At 41.7% G+C, this 16,223-nt stretch overlaps 1 protein-coding gene across 3 annotated transcripts in view; it reads left to right on the top strand.

The window, feature by feature from the left end:
- Window positions 1-16,223, top strand: part of MYO16 (myosin XVI) — a 3,167,675-nt gene that overhangs the window by 2,407,791 nt on the left and 743,661 nt on the right. For all 3 annotated transcript variants that reach the window (XM_069636567.1, XM_069636564.1, XM_069636566.1), the window contains exons 26-27: window positions 11,482-11,562; window positions 14,908-15,113. In XM_069636567.1, the coding sequence (XP_069492668.1) occupies window positions 11,482-11,562; window positions 14,908-15,113 (287 nt within the window). The remainder of the gene's footprint in view (window positions 1-11,481; window positions 11,563-14,907; window positions 15,114-16,223) is intronic.

Raw genomic sequence — 16,223 nt, 5'->3', positions numbered from 1 at the left:
ATTTACTTTCAGTTTCACGCCGATGTGCGTTACGCACGCCGACGTGAAACTGAAGGTAATCCAGCCCCCTGGCAGTGAGGGGGGACCTCCCCCTCACATAGCCCGGGGGTTGGATTACAGTTTAACAAGGTGCCGAAAAGGACAAGCTATCTCGTCCTTGGCACTGCGTATGCACTTCCAAGGACGAGATACCTCGTCCTTGGCACTTAAAGGGAACACAATTTGTGTTCATCTAAGGTACACGCTAACGCACAGCTCAAGAAAGAGTGATCAACAAGAGCTGATTCTTCAATTGTGCAATGCACATGAGACGTGACTAAAGAGGTCGATACAACGATGTAATCAATAGAAGACTTATAGCGGCCTCTTTTCCAGGTCGTTTGAGGACCATCTGTTGCAAACGGAATAACTTGCATGTTCCAGTCATCAAAAAAATGACCCCACAATTGACCTCTTTCATGAGACGATAAAGCAAGTAGATTATTTGAGTGTTCATACTCAACATGGCAGTACAACAAGGAAGAGTTAAAATCCCCACCCAGAATAATTTCAGCATTCGGCATTTCATTCATAATCACCTCTAACAGAGCATTCAATTTTTCTAATATTCCATCAACTGTAGACCTCATCGGGTTCAGTACAGAGATAAGACTACTAGAGGAGTATTCTGGGAGTTATGAGACAGTATGACAATGGCCAAGATTTCTTCAGAAACGTACAATTTCTTTATAACCACATCAAAAACCAATGAGACTAGAATTGCAAGGCCCCCTCTTGGCTGCCCCAGGAGTCCCTTTTGTGCGTGGCTAAAGAAGCAAGAAAAACCTTTAACGGGCATATCTGCAATGGCCATAGTTTCCTGCAGAATAATAATCGCAGGCCTGTTTAGACATAAATTAGTCCTCGACCAAGTCATTAAGTTCTTATAACCACAACAGTTCCAAGATTTTATAATAAATACATTTTTTTTATGAGTTGTCAACCACAGGATTTTCTTTAATCATCGATTTCATTAGGGGCTCTAACCATGCAAGGCTTGTTATTATTTGATCAACAGCTTCAGCCTGTGAGCTTACTTTTTCATGTAACATAGACAGTTGAGTGTCCCTTGGCTCAATTTTTTGATTTAATTTTTCCTCTACCTCTTGATAGTCTATGAAGGCAGACGCATCCTCCATTGAGTGGAAGTCAAATATCTTATAACCCAAAAACTCTAGGTCTCTATAGTGAGCCCAAATTAAAGATGCAATTATGGGAGATTGTAGTTTGCAAATCATTCGGTGATTGTATGTGAATGGTAATTTGACCCAGTCAATGTCGTTTGAGACCAAATTTCGTAAAGCTGGAATCTGATGGAAGATTTTCATTATCGCCGCTCGATTTAGACTGGGTTTATCAATCAAGTTATAATCGGCCCACCATCCTATTATAGGTTTAATTTCTAATGGTATTTCTTCCCTTTGGACCGCCCTACCCACTTTCTCTACATTATCTGTATAGGCCAAGACTGGATCTAAAGACCCCTTCACATTTGTACAGACTGGCGACGGGGTGGGCTGATATCCACTTGTTATATTACTTTTTTGGATGAGAATTTCATTTCCTGCTTGTTTCTCCACATCATTCCCCACACATTCAGAAGAGTCATTTATCACATGTACCGACATGGATGTAATTTTTTTATCAATCTTCTCAAAAAACCTCTGTAATTGTGTTTGTATTAGCATAGGAGAGTTCTCGGATGTCTTTTCAGAGGAGGTACTTGCGGGAGGCAACTTGGTCTCAGCCAGCACTTTACTCTCCTCCAAGAACACCCGACTCTCCTTATTCGGTTGTGTAATGTCAATGCCCATGTCGTCCAATTGCCTGCGCAACACCCATTTTGGTGGACAAGGGGGTGGCTATTGTTTTAGATTTTTTTGAATTTTTCTTTTTTTTATTCCGTAATAGCTAGGGGCAGTGAGGGGACTGTAACTCGTCCCTTTCTTTTTTGAGCTTTCGCATATTGTTTTTTTTGCCTTTCTTGACATAAAAAACATAGATTGCGGTGGCTCAGTTTCCTCTGCCTCTATCGATGAGGGAATTTCTGTCACTGAAAGATTGGCCATATTTAGGTCAATCAGATCCGTGATAGCTGAAGGACTATCTTGTTTTTCCGGGACCATGTTCACTGCTATCGGGAGATTAACACCATCTTTTTCCATTAACTCTGGGGGAACTAAGTTCGCTGCTACTACGATGTTTTCAAGGACCAGTATCCTGTCATGTTGTAATTTTGCAATTTCAAGATATTCAGAGACAGGTATAGGCTTGTCCTTAGTTACAGGCTACAATTGTGACTCAGATGCCTCTCTTTTTTCTACGTAGATCCCCTCAGTTTGAGTAGCCTGATCACAAGATGGAGGCCTAACTAAAGGGTGTTCCAATTGCCTTACAGTGTCCAGTTGTGAAGCCCAGAAGTTATTACATTTTTCCTGTGACATCATAAATCCTTCGATTCTACTTAGGTTGTTCATAATTTCTGCGTTAGAGTTACTTAATGCATGCAGCGCTCCATGTGTATACTCATGACCTTTATCAAGCAAGTTCAAAATTCTTGCAAGCACAGGAACATTTTGGAGTTCTTGATTGTTCAGGTCAATTAGGGTATCCTCAAGTGGGTGGAGAGGAAAAGACGAGTTTGGTAAGCGTGGACTTTCATTTCTCTCTTTTAGTTGGGTTCGGCCTATGCCCAAAACAGGGGATTGTGAATTACTTGATTCATTATACATTTGAGGTAACTCATGTGCAGGCGAGCTGACCTTCCTCATGGTGTTAGCATTAGATGTATCATTTATTTTCATGTCCTTTGTAAGCTGTTTCAAATTTGCTTCAATGGCAGCATGAAAATGAACTTCTTCTCTACATTGATGAGAGCTCGCGGCTGGCGTAAAAGGCCCATTTGACAGTATGGTTCGACTGTGTAATTCCGCCAACACCACCGGAGCGACTAGGGAGGTATCCAATGGCGGCAAGGAATCCTCGTCTCCAACAACACCCAACATTGAGTTGTCATTAATAGGTACATTAGTAATCACTTTTTTTGGATATATAATACCATCAGAAAGTTCCCTGCAACTGTCCTTCTCTAAGTCAATGGGCTCTACAATGCTAGCCACATGTGTGTGGTTAGCTAAATTGTAAGCTGCTGGAAAGCACTCATGGGCATTTAAGTCACTGCTAGCAAGCGTGCTATACATATTGCAACTTTATTTTTTGCCTGATTCGCCTGAACATCAATATCTTCTTCTTCTGAGAGACTACCCTCATATGCAGCCCCGCGGGATCTATTCAGACACCTTTTACCGTTATGTAATTTTTTCACCATTTAAATTCTTTTACACTTGCCCAGAGGATAGAGGTACTCCACTCTATCCTGTCAATTAGAAATTTAATCCAAAGAGTGGTCAAATAGAACTCCTACCTAAAATTTACATTAGACCAGATCCTGGACTCTTTCCAAGCTTTAACCCGTAACCGCCATAAAAATAAATATCTATTACCTTGCAGTCACTGACTTATACCTTAAGAAGCCGCACAGCCACACATCCAAACAGCCTAACAGCCACTTCCCAATGCCACTTGCAATGCGTGCGCAATGCGCGGAATCACCAGTAAATATCCTAGGCCAATTGCCGGGAGAGAGTTATGGGGGCGTGGCCAAGGCGCGCGCTGCAGGAAAAGAAAAGAAAGGGCTATCGTCAGAACCAAGTTGAAAAGACTTGCACCGCAGTAAGCGGTGAATGCACAAATGCACAAGGTAAACACAAGGTAAACACAATAACAAAAAGGAAAGCAGTCCATGAGTTAGTCCATTACTTGTGTTGTGGTATTTGGAGTGTTACGGAGAAGAAACACTCTGAAGGGCTTCCTCTTGCCGACGGCGATGGCAAACAGAAGCGTTTTCACAGTCGTAGAAGAAGCCGGAGCAAAGCTAGGCAGCGTCCGTCCAGCCTAACAGCCACTTCCCAATGCCACTTGCAATGCGCGCGCAATGCGCGGGATCACCAGTAAATATCCTAGGTCAATCTCCGGGAGAGAGTTATGGGGGCGTGGCCAAGGCGCGCGCTGATCGAGTTGCTGCAAGCGGTCCGTGTATTTATGTCCTGCTCTAGAGGTCTCCCTTTCCATTATGATGGCCTCGCTAACATCAGAAAACTACTAAACAAACGTCTGTGCAGCGGAACAGCAAGGAGGCAAAGGCAGGAGCAGAGCAGCTAACACCAGCTCCAGCACACAGAAGTCAACTCAAAGAAAAAATATTAAACTAAGTATGGTAGCCCAACTCGGAGCACATATTCCAACAAGACAGCACCAATAAATTATGGAAAAGTGTAATGTGCACAACAAGGGAATTGTCATGATCCAAAAACAAATCCAAAATTCATTTCTTTTCCCAGAAGTTGGCTCAATCCATCTCCACAAACAGGTTGGGCTTTTTTTATCGCATGTTTTGAGAACTTGCTGCATGTGTAACCTTGAGGATACTGTTTGTAATTATGTTCCGTAACCTCTGTAACCAAGCTGATACGTATTCTTATCTCCTGCACCCTGATACACTCGGGTCCGGCGCGCACAATAAATAAATAAACAAAAAACAAACAAAGGAAATACATAAAAATAAGAAGACCAATTCAGTTTGAAATTAGTTTTATGTTGTGAAAATAAAAATTAAACAAGCATTGGCAATGCCAAAGGTTTATGTGTAGGCATGGGAAAGGAACTTGCTAGACACTGCTGTAGTGGTAAGGACTGGCCATTCATGGAAGTAGATGCAAAATGGTGCAAGTACCTGTGCATCTAATAGCAGTGTATAAAACATGTCTAATACTTATACACAAGCCATAACTGTTGGCTTTGCCAATGGTTGAATGTAACAGGACTTCAGCTAAGGACATACATAGTGCTTGCAAATCGAGTGGGTGAAGGCAGACCTGGTTAAGAATGTTTTTTACACCAGTACCAGTTACAACTCCAATTAAGTAAGTAACTCTCAGAAGACTGCTTTGAAAACACACTGGCAGGCACTTCAAGTGCAATGTTTGATGGCAAGGCATGATTAAAGCGAGCTCAAAGAGTTCACATGAGGAGGTGTTGTGCTAACAGGGAAGGGTAGGAACTTGGCGGGAATGGCCATAGATGGTGGGCAGATAACTAAACAGCACCTACAAGCTTTGTGTCCCTCCTCAATGAGAGCTGGAGACTGCCCCTGGGTGGTAGAGGTGCGCGGTATAAATCAACATAACAACATATGCCATTACTCCCTATCTGTACTCTAATGCATTACTTTCTGATTTCATCCCGGAAGAAAGAACCTATTTGTCAGTCTGGCACAAATAATAGGATTTATGAAGCTCGCAGTATTGCATTCAGTTCTTGGTACATTTTGTAAAAAATGATAGTTTTGCCATGTGTTTCTCTAGGAAGCGCAGCTACTTCACTGTAATCAAACATCTCGAACAAGATATGTAAATTGCAATCTCTGCTACCTTCTTTTTAATGAAATGCACATTGTGGTTAAACTGATAGGATCTGATAAGACGTTTGCTGGTGAAGCAAGCGTTCAAAAGCATGGCATTGTGTCCATTATCTAAGTGTTCAGTATCTATGGCAGTTCTTTTTGCACATGGCGACACTATAGATATATCTATATGTCCTTAGACTTGCTCATGTCCAAGCCATGCTGTGTATGGTTAGGTCATGTGTGGTAAGCATCACTAAACCAGAGGCCTAGGTTAAGAGGCAAACGTATCACACTAGCATTTTCATTAAAATGATGAGCTTCCATGTTAAAAATGCCGCGCATGCCAGTTGTACCTCATCAAATCGCTCTGCTGTTTAGCATAGAATCCAAAGCTGCGACCATCATTGTCGACCACCAGAGTCTGTGCGCAAGAATCTCCTTGGATTCATATCAAATATCATAGAAAATGGCTGTGTGCTTGTGCTGTTGGGGCAGATAATGTGTCTTTGTCAGACCCAGGGGACAACAGGAATCAGAACATTCAAAAATAAAAATAAAAATGTCAGGGGAAACGAAATGCTGTTTGGACGTGCTGCTCGCCACTGTCAGCCACCCGATTGGAAAAACACCCGTGCCAGCAGCGGACAGGGAAAATTCCAACCCAGTCGTGAGTGGCCCACGGATTGTGCCTATATCTTCTACGTAGAAGCAGGAGGGATGCTCTCTAATAGCCATGGCAGCTGGCAGTGTACTGCAGTGCGCAGGGCAGGGTGGCATTCTACCACTCTGATCCTGAATGATCATCCCCTTTCTGATATAACCGTTGCATTTCCATGACACTTTCCAGTAAGACTATCTTTGTGGATAGCCCCTCAGAAAGCTGTTTATCCTCAGACTCTCCAACGTATTCTCTTTACTTTAAGAGCTTTGCCTGCGTTACCTTCCCTCTTGTAATCAAATACCCATACAGTCTTTATCCCTCCCTTTTCACTACCCAGCAAATGTTGTAGTAACCCACTCCCATACGATAGCTCAGTGGATTAAAGCACCTGCTTACAGCTAAAATCTGTGCAGCAACTTCTATAGCCCTTAAAGACCTAAAGAAATATACCATGGACTCCAAGAAACAATCTGCATGCCACGCTGTGCAAGAAGAGCACCAGTACAACTCATCCCATTGAGTCAATGAAAGCCAACTAGAACTGAGCCTAAACAGTCTGCTCCAAGCCCACGGCCACACCTTCATGCTTACAAATGCTCCGAAATCCAGATAAGCAACTCCAAGCTATTCCATCACCAGGACTCTCACAAACACGGGTTGTACCCTGCAAACATAAACATCACTGTATGTAATGGCAGTCCTCTGCACAAGTATTCCTGAACCTTGAGTCTTTTCTGGTCCATCAGGCACCATCTACCACCTGCATTTACGTCACCATGCCACCTGATTTCCCTTTAGTGCCTGTCCACTCTGCTGCCCCGCAAGTCGATCTCCAACTTCACAGCAGGACCTGCTGCTCAAGCCACCTACATGCCTCACCATGCATGCTCCGTTCAGTGTAACATTACCTGCACTTCGATTCAGTCTTCCAGAAGGATTACCCTTACTTAGTAATCCTGGCGAGTGTCTGCAGCAGCTCTGAAGCAAGAAAGGGAGAGTGGGGGAGGGAACAAGTCACTGAAGCTGCAGGCTGTGGCTTCCCCGGGAGCAGGCCCACCTGCAGGTCTGCGCGTCCGTCATGGGGGGGCCTACGCACCTGGCAGTAGACGCTGCATTGAACACACTGTCTGGTCTGTCGGGTGCCGTTTTCAGGCTCCATAGCGAGATGTGTCTGTTTGTTGTAAATCTCCCTCTATCACAGCAATGCGGTGCTAGCCCTTGTTTTCGCTATTTGAAAAAAAAAAATGCAGGACATGCAACATGTTTGTCACTGGAAATAATAACTCCCAAAATGCAAATTACTTTAGCGATTTTAAAGATGCAAAAAGATATGCAAATTACTTTAGTGATTTTAAAGATACATGGTATCTTTTCTAATGAAAGATGGCCGCTAGTTTTGCCTTGGTTCCAGAGAGCTTCCTTAGAGGCAGTCATCCAATATGGTTGCCTCCATGGAAGAGCTCAGAAACTCAAAGGGCCTGATTCATGAACGTTTTCCTATGGGATTGCGCCATTATAAAACACTTCCATGAATCAGGCCCAAAGAGTTCCGAGATGGGCAGGAATGGGTGGGATTAGCCATAGGGATTAGCATGGCTTGGGGCAGGGAAAGGGAGAGTGAACAACTGTGTATCCCTCCTCAAATGTCATCTCCATTGGAAAAGCATTACAGACCCTCATTCAAAGCACATATTTAAAGCTCTTATTTTAATGACAATAGTTTCGGCATAAAGGTAGCGTTTTCAGCACCACCTGATAGCCCAAACTCAAAACTATTAAGAAGGGTAGCAATTTTTCTTTTTTAGTTATGCAGTTGTTTAATTCAACAAGTCACTGATAACTAGGATTTGAACCATCAGTGCTTAAGAACAGACCAGATGCGCCACTGACTCCAAAGACATTTAACACTAATGACTTCAGCATCACAAATTTGCATTCCAATAGACAGAGACATATTGCAGGGAGATTGGGCGTGTTCCAATGGTCTTGGCCCATGGTTGAGCAGTGCTATCAACAAACCAAGTCCAGCACCACACTGTGGTCAGAGTGCACATGTGCTATGGGCTTATATACATTCATACGTGTACAAAGACAGCACAATTTCAGTCTTGTGCCACACCATGGTAAAAGTGCAGGTTTATAATGCCTTTTGCTTTGATTGTAGGAATTAGAGAGACATATAAAGGGGGTGTCATGGGTAGTTCACAGTGGAGAGAGATCATCATATGGCAAATCATTTTCATAGAACATTTGAAATGGTGATGACAGGTACTATGTACTTTGCACTCAAAAGTACGTTGACTCCCATGTTTAACTGCACAGAAGGCATGGTGTCACGCGCTGTTTGAGAGGACACACGATTACTGACTGTGTTAGCTGCACAGATACAACCATTAACCACAGTTCAAGCTGCAGAGACACCAACACCACAACTTATTAGCTATACATAAAACCAGACTACAGCTTCAACTGCACTAAAACAAAACTTGCACACAGTGTCTTCTGAACACGTCTTACCTCCTGGTTAATGATATTAGCTTAAATTTAAGGAAGCAGAATGTAAGATGAAAGGTAATTTCTAATATGCCATAGGGCTAACCATGTTTTTGGCACTAGAAAACCGCAAAGCCCACTAAGTGGCAGGGCCAATAAGGCACTGTGTAGAGATGGAGTATAGATGGTTTAGACGACATGGCTAGATGGAGCAAGGATGAGTAAGCGAGAGATGATGCATATGACCAAAAGATGTCAGGATGTGTACACAGGAGATGAGTCTCTCCCCATATGATGGAAAAATTGACAATGTTACAAGGAGAGAAGGAGGTCTCTTATAATAAAGTGTTCCTGGTTTGTCAGGGGGTCACAAAAGTATAACAGCTGATTGCTTTAATTTCTTGGGTGTTTATCTTTTCAGATGTGGATACTTTGCCAAGTTGTTTCCTTGCATTGCAAAGGAAATAAACTCACTCTTTAACCTGTTGCAAAACGTACATCGCAGTGTGGAGCAATTTTGATTCTACAATATGTACCCAGTTTCTAACTGGTAAATGGAATTCCATTATATGATTGGGTTAGGGTCGGACGGGGCCATAAAGCTGTCTCGACATCAATTAAAAAGTAGCCCACAGTTGCAAGTGGCAATTCATTCCTTTTGTGACACTGTTTGAGTAATACCTAAGGGGGAAATCTTTTGATAAAATGTGATGGAAATTGTACATTTTAACCCCTTAAGTGGCAAGGATGAGTATGCTCGTCCTTTTTGTATAGACTTGCATAATAGCCTGGCACTTATCTTTAAAGAATATTTATTCAGTAATAATGGTTAAAAGTACTAGTCATATGGCTAAGTAACTCCTCATACCGGCCAACAAATTGCCCCAAAATGTGGGCGACTTTGACCAAAAGAACTTGCACACACTAGCATTTTCTTTTTTTTGGTTCGGGCATTGCCCTATTGCTATATATGTCAGTCCAAGGCTGCATTGGGCCTTAACTAGCAACATGTATGTTGACAGCGCCATACAAATAAAGATTACATACATTGTACAGAAGTCACCAAGTTGTGAGCAACACTGAAAGAACAACTGCATAGGAACATGTCACAGAGTATCAATGCATGAGTGATCTCAACTACAAGTGACACAATGTTGCACTCGGTGTTACCCAACTAAGGTTCACCCCACACCATATGCCATTGAATCATGCATGCCCTGCTCATTGTCTTGATGACATTGTTTCTGTTTATGTCTTAGACTACATGTGCTGCACTGGAGTCACTCTGAATGCTGCAATGCGACAGATGCCCTGTGAAAGAGCTGCGGAAGCTCTCCAATCAGATGCACACTTGCATTTGAATTCCACTCACTCAGAAGTGTTAACTTTAATATAGAACACACTTAGTCATCACACACGTACTGCTCTTTACGGATCTCAGAACAAGTTTATTACAAATGCTACAGCAGGTGATTTGTGCTCACTTGCTTGTTACACCACTGCATTGTGTACACCAACATATATGGTAGTAGAGAAATGTATGCACCAAAAATAACCTGCTTAAGAAAATGGGCGCAACACCGTCTAGTACATTCATTTGCGTTCCCCTTTTTGGCTTTCAGCTCCATTTATGAAGATATGTTTTGTTACCGGGTTTTATGACCTGTAGGTCTGGTGGGACCTTTTAAAAAGCAACGTGGGGTTTTGATAGTCGGAACAAAGGGACAATGCAAGCTTGCTTTGGTATTGTGTTGATACCTGCACATAAGAGGACTTTGGGCTGTGGGCGCTGGCATGTTTCTAGAAAAATTGAACTAAGGGCACTTACATGCTATGGCAGGAATGGAGTGGTATGTGCGCGTACCCAGCAACAGGACCACCCTCCATGTTTCTAGTTCTTTGAAATCCATCTTGTTAAAGTCAGTGAACATTTGAATGGAGTACCAAACTGGATTATTTTGTGTGTACATGTTCCCATAACCTTGCATTTCACTCAAAGGCAGAAAAGCAAGTATGTCCAGGCAGGGGTGTTGATAGGTCTGGAAAAGATCAGCGGCTAAGCTAATGTCGGGACTGGCGGGATTCGGGGCTTGCTATAGCCTTTTGGTTGTAGTCCCTGAGCTTCTATCCAGGGCTACAACCAAAAGTCCTGGGTCTATAGCCCCCTCAGCGCCCCCTAGCAAAGCCTCTGTGTCCAGGGTTTCGAGTATGTCCACTACATAGAAAATAGGATGGAAATTGCCTAAACAAATGTCAGATGTTAGCAGTTAACACCTTTTGTTTAGATTATTTTTCAATTTGGTAGGCACGTTTCTCATGTGCAGTGTGCTTGTTTGCCATACTGGGCATGTTCTATCACACATGAAGGCCTCTGCCTACGTAGTGAACTCCTGAAATGTGTAGTTGAGTTGCTGTTCCGCATTATAGAGAAAAACGCAGGATTTGTGTTTGCGAGTCATCTTCTGAACAAATGTCTGTGTCAACCCGGAGTTCACAATGTCTCATAGACCTGCCGAGAAGTATCATCTTTATAAGATAATGAGTCATTAGACAGTGGTACATTGGCCTCAGTCAAATTAGATCACTCATTTTATGATTAGATCACGTCTGTCCTGGTCTGTATATTTATGTTTAGTACATGTCCTCAGCATAAACTGTGCAACTAAAGAAACGAGTACAAAGTGCATCTCGCAAACATAAGTGTTACTGCCATTAACTGCCATGCCTGTGCCTCCTTTGTGCTGCTGTGCCATTGAACGTGTCTTCAAAGATGTAACTTGGCTGTCTTGAATAATGTGTGTGCTCTACACTTCTCCCCTCATAGCTGATGAAAAAGAAAGGAGCTTCAACATTTCTCCAGAGACTGGAGCGAGGTGGCCCCATCACTGTTGCGACGCAACTCAGGGTTAGTGGCAATATATTTCAGTTTACTGGTAAAGGTTGTGTGCATATGTTAGTAGACTATTTGTGTGACTGTGAACTCAATGATGTGTTGCAAGGTTGCAGTTTGTTGCACCCACTCAATAGTTGAGTTTCATCCTGGTTAGAAGCCGCCAACAGGCATGAAGTAACGTAACGTTTCTTGGTGGCCCATGTGCTATTCCCAGAAGGCATTTGTGCAAAGCCCCGAAACACCCACTTTGCACCATTAGATATTAATGAATGAATGTTTTATTATGCGCTTAACACCAGAGCAGTGTCTAAGCATGGGACTGGGATTCCCACCTGTGTTGCTCTGCGTTGACTTGCTTCCAAGACAAAGGGCCTCATTCCGAGGTTGGTGCTAGACATGGCGCTGTTAGCACCATTACTAGCACCAGCACCAATACCGGTACCGCCACCGACTTGGTGTTATGGGGATTTACCGGTCTATTCCGACCTTTGCAGGACCGTAAAGTCCCCATTTGAAAAGCCATTCCCCATTCCCATTTCAGCCCCCATAGGGCTCAATGGGAATGGTGCTAATAACGGTACCGTACATTATGGTACTGTTATTAGCTCTGAAGTCCCTTTGCGGGTCCCGTCCACAGGCGTTAAGGACGGGACTGCAAAGGGACGTCGGAATAGGGCGCAAAGGGATTAGCGGCACCGGTCTCCTTACCGGTACCGGTAAAACCCTTTGCGCCCACCTCGGAATGAGGCCCAAACCCATTACCATTAACTATCCTCCCGGCCCTAATGGTAGCATTTGGGGCATCAGAGATTAGCAAGAATTAGAGATGAAAGGGATTTGACGATTTCTCCTCCTAGTAGATCTGATTTGCATCTGTGGCAGTTTTAGTGGAAGAAAAACGAAAATATAATATGGGATTGTATTTGATTTTCTGAAGTGCAAACCTAACTGGTAAGCAGCAAAGTGCCGGACGTAATGGACGCACCTAGGGGTGGTTAACAAATATAATTAAAGCAAAAAAAAATAATAACGACTGCGCAACACACCTTGGTGTGAATACAAAGATGTGTTTTGCTTAAAAGTACCCAGCAAATGGTCAAGTCACTTTATAAAAAGCAATAGTTTTTGAAAAAATATAGGTGACCTGATGGACTAAAGAACTGAAAAACCCAATAGCCTAAGATTAAGTGAAACATTCAGAAGTAATTCACATCGTACATTTGAATGGCTTAACAAAGTGTGATAAGTTAAACAGGTTAAACATACAACAGTCATGATACATATACCATGAAAATGTTATATTAGGTTACTTTGTGCTGTGTTATGAAATGTTATTGTGTGTTATACAGCACAACCTGTGCCATTTTATGGGCATTTTTCACTGAAGGACCTGCAAGAGTTGGGTTGGGTTGGATTGGGGTGGATAGCTATTTGGAGTCTAGGGAGGAGAGTAAGTGGCACACTATGTAGCATGTTGTTATTTGCACTGGAGAGAGCGAGAGGGAGAGAGAGAGAAATTAAGACGAGAGTGAAAATGCAATGCAGAGAGACCAGAGCACAGTTAATGCTCATAAAGCCGAGGTATTAGTATAGAGGTATCAGGTAATAGAGAGCAGACACTGAATGCTGATTAGTTAATAAAGGGGGGTCTGCACTCAAAATGGTATCTTAAATGCACAATTAAATAATTAAATCAACATTTTTAACAAATTGCTGGTGAAAATCTGCAAAAGGGCTGCCCTCATGCCGCTAACACAAATGTCTTGTAAAGAATTACCAAGAGCACACAGGTACATGTTGAACACCCAAGGGTTTTATAAGCATATAGTAAAAAACGTCAAACAGAATAATACTCGAACAGTTAAATGAGAAAAAAAAAAATCTACAAGGAACATATACATCTAAGGTAAACAACAGAGATACATGTCCTAATGTTAGAAACCATAGTGTCGCTTCCACAAAGAAAATAAGTAAAAAAGGTGATAATAAAGATTATACAAAAAGATCAATCAATCAAATATTACGTTGCAATTTCACATGATAGAAGGCTTCATGAACAACCCTACATGTTTCGGGAATGACCCTTTATGAGAGGGAAGAGCTTCTAAACTTCCAGAAAGTGAAAAGAAACATAATTAGCAATTCACTGAAGGCATACATGTAATTCCAAATCAAACACAACAGAGCATACATCCAGGTAACAATACCTTACTCAGATGCAAATATTTCCAAGACAAAGAAGTCCAGGAATTCTTAAAGTGCGCACAAAGAGATGGCCAAGGTTTCAAACAAGTCAAAGTGTCACGACTACAATCAACCTTTCTAAAAACAAAATAAAAAAGTGTCAAATCACCAGTGCATACTAGCTAAACCAATACCAAGACAAACGTCCGTTAGAACATTATTTGGTATGTTCAAAGAGACAGGAAACATCGAAAATCACCGAAAAAGAAACCCACCTCAGAATGGTGATACCAAAGGAAGCAAAATCGAAAGATCAGCGTCCTACAAAGTTCCCAAAATCACCAAAACTTTTGAAACCCTCGCCAGCGCCAAACCACTACCAGCGGTGATCATCAACCAACAGCAAAATGTAACAGAGCCACTCTCAGGGGAACAGTAATGTCGCACTTTGTTTTATGTAGGTAGGCCCCCAGTAAATGCATGATGGCCCAATGTAGGTAGAACATTAGTAACCTTGGGCGCCATCTTGAAAGATTATAGACATGTAGAATAAGGACATCCAAAATCATTTGCGGTTAAACAGGAATATTAGTAGCACTGGCCACTATCTAGATACCACATAGATATAGATATAGAGATATAATAAAGACATTCAAAAAAGAAAATAAGAAAATACAAAAGATTGTAGTTAAACGGTAAATTACGGCAGAGTCGGCAGAATGGGGGCAACACTGTTCTGTCCCACTGCATGTGTCCACACCTAATAGAAACGTTGTGAATAGATTACACATGGGATAATAACACTCTTCTTATTTTCAAACAGATAAAGTCATTCAAATGAAAGAGGACCCCAAATTATATCACTATTCAGAGTGAATAAACATTCTGTTTTTTTGCCATATGCTTATAAAGCCTTTGGGTGTTCTACGTGTACATCTGTGCTTTTGGCAATTCTTCACCAGACTGTGTCTAACTCAATGCTGAATGCTGATAAACCAGCACTCTAATAAAGACCCAAATAATACAATTGAATATTTTGGGTGTGGATTTTTATGTTTTTAAAGTTGTAATGATTGAATTTTGCTATTGCATTAATTGTTTACATGCTGCTAGGGTGGAGTTTTACGTGCTGGAAATATTTTATTATTTTTTCTATGTTCATTTTATTCACAGAAATCCCTCACAGATATTATTGGAAAGCTTCAGAATTCAACACCTCATTTTCTACATTGCATTAAACCAAACAATTCAAAGCTGCCGGACACTTTTGATAATTTCTATGTTTCGGCTCAGTTGCAATATATTGGTGTGCTTGAAATGGTAAAAATAATACGACACGGATTCCCAGTGCGCCTTTCCTTCCCAGACTTTTTGTCCAGGTAAGACAGTCACAACCTTTTCTTGCATTGTGTTGGCAAAATATCCTGAAGCAAATCAGAAGCATTTAGTGATGCCCTCATAGTGCATGCATGACATACTTACACATATAGTGCTATAAATATACAGCAATTAATCACATTTTATTTGCTTTCCATTACTTTATTCATTCTACTAGTACATTCTAACTGGACAGTATTTTAGTGTAAGTTATATTAGTGGCATTGTACCATATGGGTTTCTCTTTTTCTTTTGAAGATATATATGCTTTCTTGGAGCGGTTTCAGTGTATTGTCACATTTAATGACAATGTTACTCTAGGTACACAAGCATTTATTGTGCTTACAAATTCTCATTGTGTAATGAGCAAAAATGTCCCAGGGACAGATACAGTTGATAAGAAATCAATCTAGAAATGCACCCCTGTGGATATGGATTTGTGGTTTCTAGAAATATACCAATAATCAAATCCGCAGATAAAATAGTGTGGCATTCATCTGGATTCTGTTCCATTCTTAAGGAGACAATCCAATGAATTGAACACCGTTTTGTCAATCAGTCAGTGCAGGCAAAGCATGGCTATAGATTTGCTAGCATCTGCTGTCTTTCAGCTAGTCAGCGTGTCTTGAATGTTCCATGCACCCAATTGACTGGAACATGGAGCAGTCCTAGCCAGTCAGAGTGGATTAGGCAATAATTGCCTAGATTAGACAAACGAGGTCTCCATGTTCTGATTGTGATATGTTCTTTCCTCACCTATTTGGCAGTACACTTGTGAGGCTGCATTAAAAAAATCATGGGTGGAAATAGAGATTATAGAGAACGATGGCTGAGTTATAGCAGGAGGCATTTCTGACTAAGACGAGGACACATGCTACTCTTGGTTATTATCCAAATCATGGATTAAAAATCACCTTATTAGAAGCATATAAGATGAAAGGCATTACAATTGTATGGCGTATCATCCAATCAAGAAGATCAGAGCAATCACTACGATTGACATGAAATGTCTTACTCAGCAACCATGGGGGCAGCGGACAATGGAGTGCAAATGGCTGTGTGGGTTTGGTTCTGGCTAATGCGACCTTACAAATATGTAAAGTCCTTATGCA

This window comes from Ambystoma mexicanum, chromosome 7p (assembly GCF_040938575.1).
Source record: "Ambystoma mexicanum isolate Mex_15411 chromosome 7p, UKY_AmexF1_1, whole genome shotgun sequence".
In the NCBI taxonomy this organism is placed as follows: Eukaryota; Metazoa; Chordata; class Amphibia; order Caudata; family Ambystomatidae; genus Ambystoma; species Ambystoma mexicanum.
The sequence above is the reverse complement of the archived record's forward strand: the minus strand, read 5'-3'. Positions and strand labels throughout refer to the sequence as shown.